Source organism: Grus americana, chromosome 3 (assembly GCF_028858705.1).
Source record: "Grus americana isolate bGruAme1 chromosome 3, bGruAme1.mat, whole genome shotgun sequence".
Classification (NCBI taxonomy): domain Eukaryota; kingdom Metazoa; phylum Chordata; class Aves; order Gruiformes; family Gruidae; genus Grus; species Grus americana.
In genome coordinates this window covers 28,105,744-28,128,104 of record NC_072854.1, presented here as the reverse complement: position 1 = coordinate 28,128,104, position 22,361 = coordinate 28,105,744, and the positions used below count along the sequence as shown (strand labels likewise).

The following is a 22,361-nucleotide window of genomic DNA, read 5'->3' as shown; positions in this document are numbered from 1 at the left end:
AAACGTTTCTACTGAACCAGAAATTGCGGTTTCCCTTGGCTGGGCAACCTCACCTACATTCAGCGTCTTGACCACCTCATTCTTCTCCCAGTTGTTTCACTAAGGAACATAAATCTCACTGCAGGTCTGTAACAGTTTCACTTCTATTAAAAGGATCCACGATGTCCACTAAAGCACCTCAAACTCCGGTATTCAGTAACACAAAATTAGAGTTCAGTTAGCACTTGAAAGGACACTTCAAAACCCTAAGGTCAAGTTTCTTAACCATCTAATACAACCACTGGACTTCCACACATCAGGGTGCTGCCAGGAGCTTAACCAACAGGAGAAACCAAGCCCACAGTTGTAATTCCTTGTTTCTTGGGCCCTGAACAACCACCCTGCAGGATCCAGACGCAGACCCTTTGCCCAGGGTGGATTTCTACAACTCCTTCGGATATACGATATCCAAAGAGAAAGAGGTTTGGTAGTTTACACAAAACAGTCCCTAAATAAATTAAGGAATAATTCAAGGAAGAGAAAAGGGACAGTGAATCCTGGCAGATCCTCTTCTAACAACAAATGACATGTTTTATTTTTAAAGCCTGGTGTTGCACTAGCCCTGTGCAAGTTACATGCCCTTAAAGGAACACTCTACATATGAGAAGCCAAAGATTTACAATTAGCCCAAAATCTTAACAGTAATCAAATAGTCTTTAGTCCAGTCACAATATTAATAGTCTAAATCAGTCAATTATTGTAGAGAAAATAAAACCTCTAACATAATACAACTAGCAAACATTACATACTCACACACTTGTATCTATCTATCCCTTTCTGTAGTGTTGCACACATCTTGCCACTGCACCTTGGGGTCCTGGGATCAACAGCACGCTGTCAAGAGTCCTACGTTGCTCATCAGGAGTAGGATGCTGATGGTGGGGATTGTTCTTTCTTCTCCCTAGAGTCCATCTGGTGTAATATTACACATTTCCAAAAATGTTTTACTTGCTGTTCTTTCTTTATTGGTCTGGCAATTCCACATTACAGCCAAATAATTACACATACAGTGTGGTTTACTCACGTTGCGTATTTGTTCTTTCTTCTCTTTTCCCTAAAAAACTCATTTTGCACAACTCTTTAGGTTGCATTTCTTTAAGGAACAGCACTTGGCCATGGATGACTTGCTTATACCCATGGGGTCTCTGGCACCTAAGATCGCAGATCAATTCATTCTACAGAAAATAACTACTTATTACTTACTAGCCATTAGCTACAGAAATATATCAAAATCATCATAAACATAGGCAGTACACCACACAATTGTACAAAGCTAAGCTCTCATTTGACAGCTGCCATTATGGCTAAAACAAAGCTTTAGGTAAGGCAAGATAAGCCCAGAATAATCAAGCTTAGTGAGTCTTCATGCTAAGGCCTTGGCAGAGTTACTACAAGTTACCAGCAATGGCAATACTGTGTTTATGTGGTTACAGGGCTATACCAGTAGCTAGGTCACTCTCCAGGGAGGGTGTAATGTTGTCCTGAAACTCCTTAGATAAAATAAAATTCAAGCCTTTCAAATCCCCAGGGAATACTCTAACAGCCTGATACAAAATAGCAGCTCTACTCAGAGCTTCCACCCACCACATAGTGGCTGCTGCTCAATTTAATGCAGTTCGTGTGTTTGGTGACCTCGGCTCTGGGGGAATGGGTGGAATTTAGGTGACCCAAAGCTGCATTCAGACAGCTGTTTAGCTTAGCAGGACACAGGAGGCTCCAGCCATGCTCAGACATTGAGGAAACTTTTAAAGGAATATACGCTAATAAGTTTTTAGCTTCTTCAAGATGAGTCAGTTGGTAGAGCATCAGCTATTTGGATTACCTTCTTATATACTGGTGTCTAAACTCTGATAATGTTCTAATTCAAGCACCAAAACCAGCTCTCTAAATTTAGTTCAAGGCACACAATTTAGGAAACTGATTTCCCTCAGCTCCTCATAGAGAAAAGAGACAGACAGACTCCTCCAGAGGGTAATTTTGAGAGTAAGAACTCCTACTTAATTACCATCCAAATACGGCTAAAAAGAAAACACCACAAATTTTTGCTCTGCAATTTATTTATTAAGAAGAAACATATAAAAGTGACCACAAAATGGGATAAAAATATTTAAACAATCTGAAGAAAAACAAAAGAGGCAAGTCAGGCAAAAATTACCTAATAATTGGGAAGGAACTTTTCATTTCCCGTCCTTCAACATGCCATATGAAACAGTATCCTAAAGCAGCAAAAATAAGTACTGGATGTAATTACAGCTTCAGTACCTATCTTTCTTTTCTTCAGGCTATTCAAAGCACTAGATGTCTGTGTCTTCCAGGTAGCGAGAGGTATATTCCTTAGCATAAGGACAAATCCAGCTAGAGAAGGGAAAGAATGAAAGAAAGAAAGAAAAAAACCCCAAACAAACAAAACAAAAAACCAAATAACACACTGCTTAGTCTTCAGTGAAGTATGCCTCCAGTCCCTCCAGTTCTGCATCAGCTGTTGTACTTGAAGAGGTGGGAGCTGAATTTGAATTCATGCTTTCCTGACTATTACTTTTTTGTTGAGAGTTTCCCGAATTATTTAGTTCCTTCTTCAGTTCTCTACCACCACTTAAGAGCCTTTGACTCTCTGTAAAATACTGATTAGGATGATTCAGAGAAAACCCAATGTCATCAACCTGCACATAAAAGGAAAGGAACACTGAGTTATTATATTTATTTCAAAAAGTATTATTTTTTCACATTCAAGAACAAATTAATTAGCAATTTAATAAGTTCCAATTTTGTTGAAGAAAAAGGCATCTGTTTGTAAATACTATCCCGGTAAATATTAGCATGACACAGATTTACTTTCATCACAAAATTTCTTCCTTCGTGTTGGAAATAAAACAACTGCTTTGGCATATTCAAACAGTATTTCACACTGTCTTTGCTGTAGTAAAGAAAAATAACACCTCAAAACATATAAAATGGCATACCTTTACAGATGTAGTACAATTGAACCTACACCTTAAAACAGCATTTTCCTACCCAAAAGAGGGACTGACACAACTCTAGAGTTCAAATGGCAGTAGAGAATACTACTAAAAGTTGTAACAACTGCACAATATAAATCTAGATCATAAGTACCAGTGTGAAACTGTGAATGGAAACGGGTAGATTCACTTCTTTCTCTCTTTTCTCCAGTAGCCACAAATGCAATATTTACAAGGCAGCAGGCTAAGACAGAAGCCCAACAGATCCAGCTTATCTCTGCTCCACCAGTACCAACATTAGCATCTGAAACTAGATGCACAACCAATACCAAAGAACATTTAGTCTTCAGTGTAAAAGAATACAGAAAACTAGCATAAGGTGCAGCATATTTTTATTGCTCCTTTCTACTTAGCAGATGCATTCCTCCAGCTCCGTAATTATTTGATAAATAACATTTAATTAATGCTCATCAAATATTTCAAATCAACAAACTTTCAGTTTTAGAAGTAAGCTATTCTGACATACCCTTAAATCTCAGTTATAACCTTTGTATCTTTTTTCAGGGGCTCAGAAGTTGGAAATGCTTACTTTAAAAGGTGCTTCTACCTCCTGCTCAGGCAATCTGCACCTTTATCTGCCTGCCAGTTCATGTGAATACTAAGAACGTTTTAAGAAAAATACTGCTCTTAAAAACATTGGAAAACTTCCCAAACCTGGGATACCAGAAACCAAGGAAGACTAAGAGCCATATACTAGTAATTTTCTGCTCCCACTATCTTCCCTTTTTTCCCAGAAGAGTGGGGGCAATTCAAGCATTCCAAGCAACTTTGCACACACATAGCGTCTTATGAGGACATATACTGTAGCTGATTTAATCTGCCAAAACCCATCAGTTTAAGTTTCGGCCACTTGTGAAAAATCATAAAGCAAATATTCAATGTGCATTTTAAATGGCTCCCTGATTCAACGCATTCCCACCACCTGGCTTAGCCCCATCAGAAAACGGCAACATGTATAACAAAATCTAATTCAGACATGAAAAAGACAATATCAACTCTAGTAAGTGACCTTGCTTGAAAAATCTTAAAAATAACTGACAGGCCTAGCACACTAATTTGGCACTCAAAAGAAAAGAAACCTGAAGCCACCACTAAATTTCATTTCAGTCTTAACTGCATGAGTTTCATCCAGCCAGCTTTCATCCATGCTCCAATCTCCGTTATGTGGGAACTAAACTACTTCTTTGCACCAAAAAGGCTTAAAAAGAAGTGATACAGTGAAAAGCTGGCTTTCCCAGAAGCAGCTTTTAATTAGTTCTATTTTTTTAACCTTAAAATCTCAGTTTTCTTCAGACCACTTTAACTTTTTAAGACTTTTTAACTCTTAATTTTGTTCTAAACTCTTCTTTCGCCAACAAATTGGAATAAGCTATAGAAGCAGCTCATTGAGTGAATGGAACCTACAACCATGTTTTCAGAGGTGATTGACAGTATCTGGCTAAAAGCTCTTTACAGGTTGTTAGTTAAAACTGTAGTATGACCCAATGTACCCTATTTTAATTAAAAAAAAATCTGCCTGTTCATTTTATCACCTGTTTTTGAAAGCCTGAAGAGAGAAAGGGGAAGTTTTGTTCATCATCATCACCTTCATTTATGATCTAGTGATACATAAACAATTCTGTTCTGCGTAATTTTCAACAAGGTTATCTGAATAAAAATATTCTGTTCTGGCTGGAAATACACAAGAAATTTGACCACAAAAATGGAGGTGAAACAAACACAGATTTCCTGGCTTCTTTTATATGAGACTGCTCATGTTAATTTTTCTAAGTTTTACAATGCTTTTAGGCAATACAGATCAAAACACATCAATTTTAAAAGCTGCATCATTAACTTAGCTGTAAGTTACCTGAAATTTACTACCAGAAATAGAGACACTAGATTTCTCTAACAGCTTTATCCATTTACACCTGTAAATCCATCTGGAATTCACTATGCCCAAAGAAAAATGTATTTTCTGTGCAGTCAAAAATTTAAGGTTATAACATGTATTGATCCAAGTGAAAAGGCCTGTCACTTTGGACAGAACTGTTTATTCCATCTAGTAGGCGATACTAACACAAGACTTTTTTTGGATTCGACACATTTTGCACATACTAGCCTTCTGCTTTCTCTCACTGAAGTTAAGAGACTTATCAACAGCAAAGCAGAAAGATGACTCGTACTGCAAGCAGCAAAGACAGATACTTATATTACCACAAGATTGAAAAAAAGAATGCTTTTCTGGAATTTGCCATAGAAGAATGGAGAGAGAGCTTTCCTAAAATGCAACAGAACTTCAGCACTGTGTTGATTTATCCTTTGGTGAACGTTGACCTTGGAGTCTATAGTCATCTTGGAAAAATATTATTTCTACTGACTTAGCCTTACACATGGCAAGTAGTATCTAATTTTCAAATTATACATAATTTTGAATTTCCTTCCAGAATATTAGACATATTTTATCATTTTCTAAGACTGCAAGACAAAGTGTACCTCTCAAATTACAGCTGCCAAAACAACACTAGATATGGGTTCAGAGTATAGCTTTGCTATACATTCACACGTATGATTGCTGGAATATGGGGGAGACAAACAGTTCAATTTCAATCAAATGTGAAAACCAGCAAGAACAAAAAAGTCAATGGTAGATATCTCTGGGTGGGTCTTCTCATCCTCATCCATATCTTTAGCAAGGTTGTTCCATAGTCTGTTTGAAACGGATGTTTCCATTTTTTGAGTTGTGGAGAGAACAAAGATATAAGAAGGGCTGCGCTCCATTGTTTTTTCTTGATGAGAAGGAATCTTGAACCAATGCGAAAGGGGATTCTTTGAATCAAGAAATTACACAGAGATGGACTGTGGCCATTCACTAATAACAATTTTGTGAAGAATTTAATTTAATATTTTTCTTTACCTATGACTACACAAATGGGAAAGCTCTGAGAATGTTCATCTTTATTTAAAAACTAATAACACCTGACTAAAGAAGTGGAAAAAAAAGTGAAAATTAACAATATTAACTATGTAGGTGCTGGGAGATTAGAGTTTTAATGACACTTTTTAGATCCTTTTTGTTTATTTTTTTGAGGTATATCTCAAAATATCAAACCTGCTTAACAGATTAAAAAACACAAACTTGTTTAAAACCAGGATACTGAAAAAGTTAAACGGTTTGAAATAGATAAAATTCAACAATATTGATGTTTTCAGGAAGAAAGCATAACCTTTTACTATATCTTGTAATGTCCAGGGTATTAATAACATCAATAGACAAATGCAGAAAATTACAAAAGAGTATTTGAAATTATTGAAATTAAAACTAACAAGGCAATACAGCTAATGATGGATGTGAAAACTGCAAATAGTCTCTGGACTTCATGCATGATTTCCAAGGCTTCCTCAAGATAAAGACAGTGATTATAGTACAACAAAAATTAGCAGCTACTTACATCATGCGTCAGCTCGAAGTACTTCTGACAGGCCAGCTGGTAATGCATGCCCTTCACCAACTCCAGGATCTATACATAGGGAGAAAAACGTAAAGGTTTCAGAAGTAGCACAAGTACATCTTGTTTATACTTACCACGACAAGGTATTTCACAAGTCTTGTGTAATACCTCATGGAACTTTGCAGCACAAGACATCTTTCACATCTGTGTATCCTACTAATAACTGACAACATTTAGACATAATGTAGTTCTTTAAAAATACCCTGGCTACATTAAACCCAAGATAAAACCACAGGAAGATCTGCCTGATCCTTAAAATGTAATTTCAATACTCCTAACTTCAAGAATAAGTTGAAGCTCTATTTTGGTAATATAATTGTGACAGTTATTGTCAAACTATCATATTGCAACATCTCTTCCATAATTGCAGACATCAATCTAGTAATTCAAGTGGCTGAAGCATGAAGCAATCAAGGACACGATTTGTATTTTTATTTTCCACATTACCAGTTCATGCAGATGCAGAATAAAATACTACTGTGCTCCCATCAAGAAAATTTAATGCAAATCCTTTAGACAAGTATCTGTGAGAAGGGAATGCTTTTACCTTCAATCAGATTTGTCCTTTTTGAAATGAAGTTATTTCTAGTCAAGCTCAGCAGAATATGTGAGTGAACAGCCTGTTTTGAACACCTATTAGGAAAATCACGCCACCTTTTGTAAATACAATTTGCTTCCCAATTCTACTTCAGGTAATCTCTTCTGTGCTGCATAAAGTCCCATTCTTATCACCAGAATGCAATGCCGGTTGAAATTTTTTAAAGTTTCATCACTACCTCCCTCCTTCATATAATCAAAATGTATGCTCCCTCCTTATCAAACAGAGAAAATTGCTGGAATTAAGAGATAGCCTCAGTGGAAGGAAAAATAGTTTTCAAGAAATGTTAATTTCAAGCCCCTTTCCCAAGTTTGACCTTTGTGTCAAACACAGCAATACACTCCAGCTTAAGTCCTTGCTGTACTCATTATTGGATGCCACCTTGTATTTATTGACAGATGTATAAATAAATTACATTTGCTGAATGGATAAAAACAGCAACACACTGCCAAGAAAGTACTTAGCTGCATTGTTTCTCTGTAATAGCCCAACTGATTACATTTATATCCCTCTTGCCACCTCCTGTTAAAACTTCTGTAAAAGATCAAGGCTAAGGCCAACTAGGCAATGAAGTCTGAAATCTGGCACTGTGTACATATTTTTTTTTTTTTTATCTTCTCCTTCCTGCATATAAGATGGAGTTGAGAAAAAAGGAGTACACTAAACGTATCCAAACAAGAGCAGGTTTAGTGCATTAACTGACTTTAATAGGGAACAAGTTGCTAAGAGAAGAAACAAACAAACAAGTTAAAAATTGCAATAGAATGGAGTCCAGCTAGAAAGGAGTTCTCTGTGTGAGAGAAAATAACAATTCTCTATTTAAATAAAACAGAATTATAATTCAAAATAAATATTATCTTTCCTACTACATTTGTGCGCATAATGAAAGCAAGCTTGCAGCTGTTTTTCACTAGTGTTATCCTGAAACAGACCTCCACTCAAAGCTCCCTTCATTCACAGCAGGAATATTTTGCCTCTACAGATATTAAGACATTTATACTAAATTGCTTTATTTTGCAAGTAAAGGTACATACTTAAGGATTCTTTGTTAGTTATGTGCCTTTTCTTTGGCTGCCATCTGCAACTTGCTTTTCTGATGTTGCTTTACTGACTGCTAATGAGGTTAAGATGGTATTTGGCAGTTGTATGCAGCCACCTGCTTTATAGATCCTTGGCACTCAAAGCTAAGATGTTGCATAGCAGGATAGTTTGGGCTCTGTAATTATCCATTGTTATTTTCACTTATTCAAAGTTAGTTTGTTTTATTAGAAAATTGCAGAATTATCTTTTCAAAATTAAAATCTTTCTACTATAGATTCAGTTAAGTATGACTTGTTTCTAACTTTCTTTTTATTTCAAAGGTGACTGAAGATACAACTGGTTGCAACTGCTGGAACATATCCGAACACATCCCAGTTTTCATCCATTTCAGGTCAGTTTGTGACCATCTCAGCACTAAGTCCTGCCCCAAGAATCCCCAGTGCCCTTCGCTTCCTGGTCAGTACAGGCATCTCTCCTTTTTCCTGCTTTCAGATATTTCCTTTGTATTTTAAACTGATTTTGAAGGTTTCATGTTTATAATTTATACACGTATAGGACAATTTTCTGATATTTAAGCTCTGTTTTCCCTCAGGGACTCACTCACAGGCTAGAAAATCATTGTTACAGCTTTGCCAGAGCTCCTGTTCCTTTTATATTCTTTGTCTTTTTTGCAGCGAAGAGTACTTGATCGCACAGTGCTCAGCACTGCACATGGCAATATTTAGGGCACCAGAACAGATCAATTCCTCCCCTGCAATTTGCCTCACAATTGTCAAACAACAAAACCTAATTGTATTCTAGCACGCTTTATAAAGGTATAAAAGAAAGAAACAGTCATGATCCAGAAGGTATTTTATTAATGTCTCTTAAAAATACCTATATTTTTTCCTCCATTTTTAATGTAGAGGTTTTCTAGCCTGAAGTTCTTATTTAATGTATGTCAGTAAGGAAATCATTAAATACTTAGCAAAAGAGTAAGCGAATGTCTGAATGAAAAGAATATGTCAATATGTGCCTATATTTGCTGCAGCACCTCCTGGGCAGCTTATTAAATGAAGACAGACATTAATTTAAACTGAGTTAATCATTTTAAAGGAAACGGCTCTAATGCTAGTTGGCTTTATTTGCTTGGTTGTGGGCTACTTTTCAAAGGTTTATACAGTCATTGGTGTGAACATCAAAGGCAAGAAGGGTTAATGCACCTGAGTATTCCACTTCTCTGATTTCACATAGTTTTAAAATAGCGCTATAAAAATGTACATTTTATGATTACAAAATCTTTTGGCTATCTTTCAGTGACACGTTTTCAGTTAACTCACAAATCCTGCGTGAGTTTACAGCCATCTATTTTAAAAGACAGTCATGTCTGCTTTTAGATATGATAGATAAGCGACATTCCTCTGTTGCAAGGAAATGCTGAGTCAAAACCTGGACTGTTACGAAGTATGAAAGCAAGCATCTGAAACACTTCAAAATATATTTTAAAAGTTACAAAATAAATAAAATTGAAATATTTGCTTTATGTACATTCTAAGTTTGCAACATAACAGTTTCAAGAACTATGAGTTGAAACATTTTTATTTCACATCTTGGTTGTTTTCCTGTCTTCTCATCCTGAACTGCGCATTTAATCTCTTTGACTTTTTTGTGTGCTTCTTTTTTCCTTCTTTCTCTTCTAAATAAAAATTTCATGAGTAGTTTAATACACCATAAGTTGAAGCTGCTGAAGTGTGAAGACACAGCCCCTGATTCTGTCCACCCATTCCCGCCATCTGAAAACAAACCTCATTCCTCCTCACCTTCCCCAGGTAAACCTATCATTGGATAATTTTTTTTTAGTCTATTTTACCAGGTAGTCATAAGGCCAGAGTAAGGAAAGGAATGGAAACTCAACAGGCAGGGACAGAGAGAAGTGCCTTCCACACCAGCAGGGCCCATTTAGGCTAATTAACTGCTCCTGGAACTAAAGTCTAAGATTTGACAAATGAATTTAAATACTTCTAATTGAATACACTGAATTAATGCCATTCATCTCTTTAACAACAGGAAGAAAATATGCATTTTAACTCTACTTTTCATATTATTTCTTCTAAAAGCCACATTTGACCGAACTCTGGCATGGAATGCCCAGAGAGGCTGTGGAGTCTCTGTCCTTGGAGATACTCAAAACCCATATGGACACGGTCCTGGGCAATCAGCTCTAGATGACCCTGCTTGAGCAGGGGTTGGACAAGATGAGTTCCAGAGGCATCTTCAAAATGCAGCTATTCTGTGATTCAATAATGAACAGTCTCAATAGCATCTGACCATACCTTTTTATTATGTCCTTTTGGTGGTTAGAATATCAAATCCAAACTTTGAGATACATTTTCTAGTTCACCTTTTAATCGCTTCCAATTTAATATAACATCTACCTTATGTGTTCTATGTATAATAAAATCCATCCACATACTCTAAAAGTCTTCTGTATTCTTACAGCCTGTTATTATCAAACAGGTTAGCTGTGCTTCTCACCGAGTTTCTGCATCTTTCAGCATTCTCTCAAGTTTTCTTTTCCTGTGCTGTTTTTTTGTTTTACTGTCACACACCTACCCATCAGTACAGTAGTTCAACATTTACACTTTTTTTTACTAGTACTTATATCAGATTTTTTTAACAGTCCACGCTTATTTAATCACATACAGCATCTCACCTGACAATAGCCAGATATACCTTCTTATTTTTAACATTTGTTTCAACTTTTCAGCAATAAACTGAAGATTAGGAAAATTCAGTAGTCTGAAATACTGTAACTCAAATTTTTAAAAGAATTAGTTTTAAGTAATGGCAGGTTAAGATGTTGTAAGTTTTCTTACGATATGAAGCCACGTCATGCTAATACTCCACAGTATTCTACTCACTGATGGTGTCAGTAATATTAACACTGCAGCACCAATAAACACACACTAAAAGAGTCACTGGAGTTGATCAAGAGACATAATATCAGAGTGATCAGAAGAGGTGGGAGCTTTAATATCAGAAAAGAAGGCTCAGTATTGGCTGATTACATTTGTATTTGTATCTGTTCAGCTTATGTGCAAAAGTAGTCCTACTGAAATCAGTAAGCATGCTCATACTTGAAAAATAACCCAAATACAAGACAATTAAACAAGGCACACATTTTAGCAGAGAAACTATAAAAGTGTAGCATCAAAATACAGGGTCTAGAGAGTCAGTCAAAGAAAGTATAATCTCAGATAAAATGAGGAAGACATACTCCTAACTCACAACTGTTACTCTCTAAATAATGGAAAGGCTGAACACTGTCACCTATCGATAAATGTTCTCCATCTATAGAAAAATACATGGAAACTTTCAGCATTCACTTTTACAGAAATCTACACCAGAGTACCACAAAGATTTATTTTCACTATGAAGTTTCCTTGAATAATCTTACTTTCAAGACTTTTACACTGTCCACTTTGAAAGATTTAATCATTTTAAAGCATTAAGAGGTTTTGATGTAGTAAAGATAGTAACTACCTGAGAGATTTTGGATAGTGAATAAGGAGTCTTAACCCACCACTTGAGAAACCTGAAGAATGTACAATTTCTAGATCAAAGGTGTAATGCTTTTTTAGAATTTCTTGGTAGCAAATGTGTCAGGGTACCTTAAGATCTGAGTTTAAGTAGTTCTTCAGCTGCAATGATCTAAAATGACCACAATTTGGCAATGATCTAAAATGTCTAAAATGTCTAATATTAGATCATCAGAAGGGAGAGTGGGGTGTTTTTTGTCTGCTGTGGTGGGTTGGGGTTTTTTTATTCATTAAAACATATAACCATATCAGAGGCCTAGGCACAGACTGGCATATTTATTTCAATTTCTGTGAAGACTCTCCAATCCCCCAAAACACTACGTTTGTCAGAGAACACTGGCCAAAGTTCAATGACTCAATCAAAATCTTTAATTTAATCCAATTATGGGAAAAAGCAGCTTTTGAAATTAAGAGAACAATTCTACTAGAAAGAACATTCTTTCTTCTCAAGTTATCTACTGCTCATTTACATAAGCATTTTTCCCTAAAGAGAAACCAGTAATTGGAGCAAAAGCAAAAAGAATTAGTCTAGACCTTCTGTTCCTCCTGACTGTAGAACCAGGAATTTTTACTACCTTTTGCTTTGACTATTGTGATAGCAGTGAATTGGGAATAAGGCCATTTCTCCAAGAAAGCTTTCAGAAAGAAATAACAGATATTTTGAAATAACTTGAATTCAAAGCCTATCATATAATTTTTTCTATTTGTGACATGTAAGCAACACATTACAGTGCACTTTGCACAACACCACAATGGATGTATTTATCTTAACATATGCTTTAATATTCATATTCTTCAAATTGATTAGCCATTGTCAAACCTGGTTTCATAAAGATTTTACCTGATTAGCAGTATATCAAAGACAGAAATGAAATGTGATCTGAAATATACTATAAATTCAAACGCTCTACGATCACACATTGACACATTAGATGCTCAGCTAACCATATTACTTCTCCAAGAAGTATTTTTAAAACAAACAAAACCAGCTATGATCACAAATAAAGAAATAGCCTAACCTAAGGAAAGTGTGAAGTAATACAAGTTAAATAATTCAGTTCTTGGATTAAACATCAGGATTAATTCTTTCTGCTTTAGGCTATATAATAACTAGGCAAGACCTGGAAATGATCTGCTATATTACCTCAAGAAGGTGACTTCAGCAGATACAATCCCAGACAGAATACGACCTCAGAAAATCTGAACTGGGACAGCAGGCTGGATCTAGTTACTTCACAAAAAGCAGATTCACATATTCAAATGTTTTGATCACTTTTTTCACTACTGACTGTACTACAAAATGACTGCAATGAAAGCAGTCCAACGCTCAGACTGAGTACTGAAGTCACGTGAGGTCTGGGAGCATTTGCTCTGCACCATGATCCCAAGGTCCAGCTTTCTGTTGCACACTTAGCCCATGCACAGAGTGCCCTTTGGAAAAGCACTGTGAGGATGAGGTTTGTTTCCACCACAGACCTGCCAAATACTTTATGAAAAAAACCTCAGAAACTTCCTGGTCTTGTGAACCTGAAAGGAAAAGGTGTACTCCTTATCAAGAGTATGAAGGACAGCCCTAGAAACAGAAGACTGAGAATAGCACTGGAAAACTAACCATCTTTGGTAAAACCACAATCACATGGGCTGGACACTAGCCCACATTCTGGTTCAGGTAATAGCTATGAGAAACAAGCTTCATGAACAAGAAAGGGACTTGTTCACGGCTTGAAGGGAAGACGTGTGAGTACTCTCAAACAACAGATTAAAATCCCAGTGGGGGACCAATTCATGTCTATGTAGCTAAATCCAAAACAAGCGTTTGGAAAACTGCATCATTCACATAAAAATGGACAGGTCTGATAAATGAAAAATTTTGAGCAGAGAAGGCAAGTTCTTCAGAAAGTAAAGAAAAGCTCCACATTCTTCAAATCCAAGAAATATCCCAAAATAAGCAATATAAAAACACTGGAAAAGATTGAAAAGAATATTAGTAGATGTATTCTGACCATGTCAGATTGAAGTATACACTCTTGCTGTTGAAAAAACCCCCAAACACTTGACCAGAGAAGAATGTAATTTACCTCAGAGAACCAACTACCATCTACACTGGAAAACAGAGTGTCTCAAGGACAACTGAAGCACTTGATGATAGTCCTAACAATGAATTGCAGGAACAGGCAAAGGCCTCGGGTTGTGAATGGACAGACAGGGAAAGACCTGGAACCAGAACTGAAGTCAAGGTGGAGCACAGGTGATTTGGTAAGAAGATGGCATAAACACTAAACACAGCAAGGGAAACACACCAATGGGTTGGTGCTTGCAATTTTTTCCTGAAACAACCAAACACACCTGAAGCAGCTGCCAATCAACTTGAGATCAACTAAGACAGTGGCCTGCATTTCATGATTCAAGGACCTCCTGAGATAACCTGTGAAAGTCATGGGAGAACTAGGAAAAAAAATCACTTATGTGGTTGCTGATGTACTACAAATCCAAATCTTCTGATGGTCTAAAGCACTGTGAATTCACTTCATGGAAGATAAACCACCAACACTCAGGAGTCTGTACCCCCCTAATGAATACAATATATTCAGGAATAAGCCATGGTTTTTGTGTGACAGACAGCACAAAGATCATTGAAGAGAAACACATAAAACATTAAAAGAGCATTCTCCTATGACAAGCCCGAGGACTCTCATCAGCAAAAAAAGAAAAAAAAAGTCTTCAAGATTAGAGCAGGACCTTGATGAGTATTTAAAAATATTGTGAACAAATGGAAAGGAAACCCCTTCAAAAAAGTAACAGTTCTGATCCAGATCACTGCATATGAACTGGAGATAGTAAGCGTTCAACAGACAGCTATGAACGCAAGCCTACAGGCACTGCTGATAAAGACACCTGCTAAGTCTCTGTCAAACTTTTTGTGATTTGGACAGTAAACTTGACCAGATTCTAGAACTAGAAGATCTCTGCATCCTGACTGAATCCTGGGATTCCAGAATGAAGTAGCCTGATACCAAACTGTCTTGGATTTTTTGTGTGCAGTAGGAGCATTCTTGCTGAAGAGAAGTATCAGAGGAAAAGCACAGAACAGCTTTCCCAATTAGGGAAGCTGACAGCAGTTCCACAACCTGTCCATCCCAGAAACAGAAATACTAGAACTTCTTGTTAGATTCCAAGATTGACAGTTCAATTTTTGAGTGCCCCATTCATAAAAAGTGATTTCTAAGATACCATTCCACACTGCTTGCAATCCAGTAAATATTTAAGTCTATGTAGTCATATATACTTTTGGTTTCACTGCTCAGTGCATTACTTGCACAGATCTTGTAGTATTTTACTTTGCCTATGCAGAACTTGGTAGTGATATAATATCTGCTGTAAGCAGGGAGGGCCGAAAGCATGAATTGATTCAAGAACGGAAGGTCCAGTGTGTTACCTTTCAATGTGATTTCCAGAATGCTGTAATTTACACTCAACAGGGACTGCAAGTCTTGAGCTTTCATTTGAATTCCTTAAAACAAGTCCTTAGCTGCAGAGAGAAGCATGCATCGCCACTAATAACCTGGGAAGCAGAAGTCTACCATTCACATGATCTGACACCTGTTACCACTGCAGGGAGTCTCATAACTCCCTCAGAATCACCCATCAGGAAGTAAGCTGGGAAGCAGTTGAGCAAGTAACGGTTGGTTCAAGTTACTTTTGCACAGATTTCATATAGAGGCTTGCAAAACATCCAAAACTGAATTTTCAAACTGTCAAGCATGAACCTGCTAGCTAGCTGCAAGTGGTATGGTCTGGTTGTGAATTTTGATAACATTTGGACTAAACAGAAGTGACATGTTCTGATCTTCCCATTAGTAAAGAGACATGACACAGAACTACCAGTTAGGATCCTGACCACAGGTTTTGCAGATAAGACTATTTAGATGAAGAAAAATGGGGGCTTGGGAGCCCAGAAAGATGAGGGTGAAGAACCTGGGAAGTTGAGGATGATCCTGGAGATCAGAGATGCACGGAGATGAAAGCTGGGGACTGCCCTTAGTCCACAGTCCACTGAGACTTTAATTGCAAGCAGCTGCAAAGCAGGTGTTGACATGATTTTCTGTCCCATCCTCCCAGACTAGCAGTGATTCCCTTGCTGGGAAGTAAAGTTGAGATCTCAGTAAACACACCACCAGGGTGGGGAGCAAGAGAGGGACTGTGTGAGACAGTCAAGCAGGGGTATAGTTCTAATATCCTTGACTCTTAAAAAAAACCCAAAAAACTCAAACCCATATCCAGATCCACTACAGTCATTTGCTGTCTCACCTGTGACTCCATGGCACGCATTTGTTGATGATTCACCTACTTTGTACACTGTCTTTCATTAAGTGGACATGAGACTTCCACTCATTGCAGACAGCTCAGAGTGCTGGAAAACTCATGTAAAATGCCTGCTCCTTTTGCGTTTGCTGTCCTCTGCACGTGGCCACTTGAGTGTCCCCTCAGTCCAGAACAGCACATTTATCTCTACCATAAACCAGGCAGAGAGAACCGAAAAAACATTTAGGTACATACACTGATCTGGTTTTGACAACATAGAAGGGAATTTTTCACTTTGTGACAACCTGCTTGTCTAGAGCATATAGATCAAGAGAAGTCACTAAATGAAGTCACATTTGAAGACAGCACAAGAATTTTGGAACAAAGCAAGGAACAAGTGTAAAAGGCCCTGAGCCCCAGGAAAGGCAGACTATTTATTAAAATACATAACTGAAAGGTCAAGCTCTGAATCACTCATTAAAAATAGGAATCTGCCAGGTTGTAAGGAAGCTCTCAATTGATCTGGAGTTAACGGGTGGTCTAACAGATTTGATGGGTACAGTTTGAGTGAATGTCAATCTTGAGGCCCAGATACTGGAAAAGCAATTACATGAGAGGCTTTGAAAGACTGACAAACCATCCACCCCTAATAACCATTCACTGAGCTAAAGGAAAAACATTTCTGATATTCAACAACTACCACCACCATTGCACATGTTATTGGACCATGCAAATGTAGCAACGAGGAGTGGTAGCAATAGGATCTGTACGAGATCTTGGAGACAGATGCGAACCAATCCTCTTCCTCCTCCTCCTACTGAATAACTGAAAGACTGTATGATGTAAAAGATCAGTTTCTGAAAACCCAGCCACAGCCAACTTTTGGGGTTTTTTTCCTTCTTAGTTTTTGGGCAGAGGTGCTTTGTTTTGGGTTTCTTTTGTTTTAGCACTAGGAGTGGCCACTCCAGAGCCCTGTACCCTGACTGCACTTAAACTGACACCACAAAATTCGTGGACAGCACAGCATTCATTTCCAGGCTGGGAAAATGCTGATGGGGAGTTTTTCTTAGTCACTTTTGATAAGAAAATATAAGATGACTCCTGAATCCCAATCTACTTTACAAGGAAAGAAAAAAACAAACCACAAAACCACACATACACAATAAGATAGCACCCAATTCACATCAAGTAAGGAACTGCGTTAAATATAAAGATACCACCCCACTGTGCAAATTCACTGAAGAAATAACATCTACTAAATCCTACCCACATACCGCAAGGCAGCTAAAACAGTAAATCCTCCCCAATCTTTCCAATGATTAGCAGGATAAAAATCTCAGAAAGGCATCAATTTTTGATGCATATAAAAAAGAAAAAGTCAAAGGAAAGTATCTCTAGTGTCTGTCATATACGGAAGCCAGTCAAATGCTTATTTATATGAACCAGGAGAAAAGAAGAAAAAAAAGAAACAAAACCAAAAACCAAACGAAATAAAACATTCCTAGGAAAAACTATGGGTATTTCAAGAATTTTTCAAGAATGACTATGAATGAACGATACACTTTAAAACTATTTTCTTTTAATTTGTATCTTAATTATTCCTTCCAAAAGAGACTACTTTAAGTAGAACTTTCACATTCTTTTCTATCTAGTTCAACACTCAATGACTGACAAGCAATGGTAACATTCCACACGAACTAAAGACAACAACTTAAAGCAGGTTTCTCCTATGAACCTAAAGCAGATTTCAGGCAGTTAATATACACAACTTTTTGCTGAACTGTCTCAGATTAACTCTAATGCATACGTCTTCCTCCAATGAAGATGATGGCATCCTTTTATAGCCTTAACCTCTTGCTAGAGCAAGCAATAGGAGTCACAGTCCTTCAGTATACACGTCAAAAAGTTCCAATTTCTGTGTTGTCCTTGCTATACAAGATAAGTTTTCAATTTAATGTTACCTTTTGAAAAGCTGCTAAAAATCTCTCCTTAATCTCACTAGGAATTTCATGTCCTTTTGCTGTTTAGGGGAAGTTAGCACAACGGATGATTAAGAATGTATGGTTTTTAGAAGTTTATTACAGAAAACAATTACTTATGTCTACTGACTACATAGTAGAGTCTTCCACAAGTCACTGCAAGAATAAAAATAAATTCTCTAAAATATTGCCAGATTCATTTAAACTTTCTTTTTTATCACAGTGCAGTAAAACGAAGTAAACTAAAATTCTGCATTGTATCCACTACAGTAATAAACCAACTCATAACATTAAGCAATAAAAGGTGATGACAATAAGCAACACATCAGAAAGCCAAGATTCTGGTTTAAACTTTTCATAAGATGAGATATTTCACAATACATACTGATAAACTGCATATAGCATTCCTACACAAATAGAAAGTAAAATTGAAAAGCAGTGCCTTATTAATGAAAGCATCAAACAAAATATGCCTTACCTGAGTTATTCCACTGGGAGGGATCTTGTATGACTGCAGCTTCTGCTTCAATAGCTCAGGATCACTGTGGCGGAATGGGCACCCTGACAGTAAAAAACAAGGCTGTTTACCCAGGAGTTAGCACAGTAAGGCACTCAAGAGACCAGCTAAGCTGTTCCTAATTGTCTAACAGCTTATTAATAAGAAAGTTAATTGCCCATGTGTACAATTGCTTTTTTTTTTTTCTTCTTTTAAAATAATTACTCCACTGTATGGTTATCAGGGCACCACAGGCTCAAAAGTTACATAAAATATCCCAACATAAACAGGCCACAGTTCTCATTCACTGACAGGAAGAGTTTTAGTTAGTTCCTTATTAACAGTGATAACGCTGGTACATTTAATAGCTGTGCAAAAAACCAGGAAAGGACAAGTAATGAGGGCCAACTGGTCTTTAAAGCATAGTCCTTTGTAAAATATTACTTTAGAAATACCTTAGAAAGCTCGACCACCTTAAATAAGAATGAAGTTTCTTTGTCCCAGAATTAGTTTTGAGACACAACTGAATGAACGACTTCGTACTGGAATAACAACAGTGAACCCAGTGCAGGTTTGCCATGTTTAGTCACAGAGAGGTAGGAGGTTTTAAATTACCCTAGCAAACTTCAGAATTTTTGTATGATTGAATTCATATCTCAAAACACCTCTAACTGGTCACTTTCAAAAGCATCTACACATTTAAAATCTCCTTGCACTGCATGACACAATGTACATAAAACCAGAAGCTATCAAGTGCAATCTAAAGAGAAAAGTGCAAGACCACTGTGGCTTTGAAATTAAATACAAAATTTAAGAGACTACAGAAGGGAGTAACTTCTCTACCCAAGTGTTTCCTTTATTTTTTCTTTTTTTTTTTCTTTTTTTAAAGGAACTCACCATGATAATCCCCTTGACTTGGAGGATTGGACATGATAATCTTCATGCAGCTGTATGGGGTATAATCAGTCCTCTTTCCTTCTTTCCCATAGCTGTGGCGAATGCTGTAAGCATATCCTTTATCAAACTAAATAGAAACAAAATAATAAATTCTTACATACTGTGCGAGTGATTCTATCTGCTCTGCAAATAGAAATATTAGATATCAAAATAAATCTTCCAAACGTTCAAACTGAGAAAAATAAAAATTGAGTTGCTTGCTGCTAGCTTTGATTTTATATTACATGGACTTGGATACGCACATATACATGTTTTACAAACACATCACAAGAGAAGTGTATAACTGCATTGATTTAAGGTCTTTTCAGCTGATGCACTAATCACTTTAAAGATAAGATGATTTAAAGATAAAATTTTGAACCCCACGATGTTAGTAAATGGAGAAAACATAGTAATTTAAAATCTTTCATGAATGTCCATAAATTGATTGCTTTATCAGAGCAAAACCTAGAAATGTAGATTTCTTTACTCGGGTTCACATTCATGTTCTCCCAAAGCATAATACTTGACATATACTTTGTTCCAGCACTGAAGTTCAACTTCCATTAGATACCAAACTGGAGTAAACTTGTACAAAAGGGAAAGATTTTAGCAAATCTGTTTTGTCTACTGACAGACTACCAACTTCTCCAATAAAATGAAATCTTCTTAAGTAATATAGATGTAAACAAACATTTATCTTGGCAGTTGAGGACACTGCTATCAATATATCATGTTAGTTAAGTCCTGTGGAGAACATTCAATGACATGACTTCATGTTATTTTATATGTGGCAACAGGCAACATAAAATCTGTAGTAGAATCAGGTGATTTAACATACAGATTCCCTTAAGGTGCATTAGCTGCTATAAGACATCAAGGAACATTTGTTCAAATACCATACTTCTAGTTCCACAAAACCCAAATAGAATAAAATAATGAAGCATCATATTTAGAATTCCACATCTTCAGTCTCTTTTCTCAAAAATGCTATGACAGTACATAAAAGAACAACTGTGCTCTTGCTCAATTCAAAATTTTAGCATTAACCATACGTAAAGTTGTGTCTGAATTAAATATAAACAACTCCCATAAGACTTTATGTTTTCTTCTCAAAAAACACTTTAAAATAATTTTTACTCTAATATTTTACTAATATAAAACAATGTAATATACTGAGAGAAATCATTCAATCATACAACTGGTAACTCTACTACTTCAGGGATAGTCTCATTTCTACAGATAAAAGTAGCCCCGTTTGGCCTATGGACATCCAAATAGTAATTCAGACTATTCAGATACCTATGAAATACCTTGACCTGCTAAAATATATCTAAAATAAAACAGAACAATAAGTATATTTTTGTGTATAAAAATATACACAACCTTTGAGAACAAAATCCTAAATTTAACCTGATTCAAAGGGTAAAAAAGAAACTTCTCTATCAAGATGATGGTCATAATCAAGTCAATGTATCAAGAAGAGTAACATTCAGCACTCCTTCCAAATAAGGCTTAAGATAACCAAAGCTTCAAACAAATATTGACTAATTAATCATTGCTGTACATTTGACAAAGTGACTTTATTTTTTAATTTTTTTTTTTTTTAAAAAGGAGGGAAAAAAGAAAAGAGAGAGAAACAAGATAGTATCATGTTTTCCAGCATAGCCACAGGCAGGATCCAGCACATAGGAATATTCCTATCTAGTCTACCCTTTTGCCCAAGAGATAAAAGAACTGGTTGGTTGAATAGTAAATGAAAACTATTTTTGCTCGCAACAGAGAGCTTACCAACTCTTCATTAGAAAGAAGAGTACAAGTGTATAAGGATCTGCTATAGGTGTGTGCATGTACTTGGGAAGGGCTGAGGGAACAGGGATACCACCCCTCCCCACTGCAGGGCAAGCAGCAGCTGCTGGCTGGGTCCTGCTGCTGCTCCTGCAGGAGCTGCAAATGGTATATTTACTCCTGAAAAAGAGCAAACATCAGAGACAAAGATGTGTATTTTAATTCCTAATCTCTGAGTGAACCTGTTAAATTGAAGATGGGAGTCTGTGATCCTATGGCCACCTATTCTTCCATCCAGAAGCTATGGAACCTTTTCTCTTTCTTTGCAAAAGATGAATGAAAGCATATTTCATTTGCTTAACAAAGGATATGTGAACAAGCAGTTAGATTAAATTATGGATTTATGAAAGGCAGGTCCTGCTTGAATAACCTGATCTCCTTCTCTGACAAGGTGACCCTCTCAGTGGATGAAGAAAAGGCTGTGGATGTTGTCTATGTGGACTTTAACAAAGCCTTTGACACCATTTCCCACAGCATTGTCCTGAAGAAACTGGCTGCTCATGGCTTGGACGGGCGTACGCTTCACTGGCTGGATGGCCAGGCCCAAAGAGTTGTGGTGAATGGAGTTAAATCTAGTTTGGCAGCTGGTCACAAGCAGTGTTCCCCAGGGCTCAGTACTGGGGCCACTTATGTTTAATGTCTTTATCAATGATCTGGATGAGGGGATCGAGTACACCCTCAGTAAGTTTGCAGATGACCAAGTTGGTCAGGAGTGCTCATCTGCTTAAGGGCAGGAAGGCTCTACAGAGGGATCTGGACAGGCTAAATCAATCGGCTGAGGCCAACTGTATGAGGTTTAACAAGGCCAAGTGCCAGGTCCTGCTCTTGGGTCACAATCCCATTCAATACTACAGGCCTGGGGAAGAGTGGCTGGAAAGCTGCCCAGTGGAAAAGGACCTGGGGGCAATAAAGCTGGTGAAGGGTCTAGAGCACAAGTCTTATGACGAGTGGCTGAGGAAACTGGGGTTGTTGAGCCTGGAGAAAAGGAGGCTGAGGGGAGACCTTATCACTCTCTACAACTACCTGAAAGGAGGTT

At 37.0% G+C, this 22,361-nt stretch overlaps 1 protein-coding gene across 1 annotated transcript in view; it reads right to left on the bottom strand.

The window, feature by feature from the left end:
* Positions 1 to 2,078: 2,078 nt before the first annotated feature.
* The window catches only part of PRIM2 (DNA primase subunit 2), a 121,135-nt gene continuing 100,852 nt past the window's right edge, over positions 2,079 to 22,361 (bottom strand). The window contains exons 11-14 of the mRNA XM_054822955.1: positions 19,439 to 19,565; positions 18,524 to 18,606; positions 6,488 to 6,556; positions 2,079 to 2,699 (exon numbers count right to left, since the gene is read on the bottom strand). Of these exons, the coding sequence (XP_054678930.1) occupies positions 2,472 to 2,699; positions 6,488 to 6,556; positions 18,524 to 18,606; positions 19,439 to 19,565 (507 nt within the window). The 3' untranslated portion in view covers positions 2,079 to 2,471. The remainder of the gene's footprint in view (positions 2,700 to 6,487; positions 6,557 to 18,523; positions 18,607 to 19,438; positions 19,566 to 22,361) is intronic.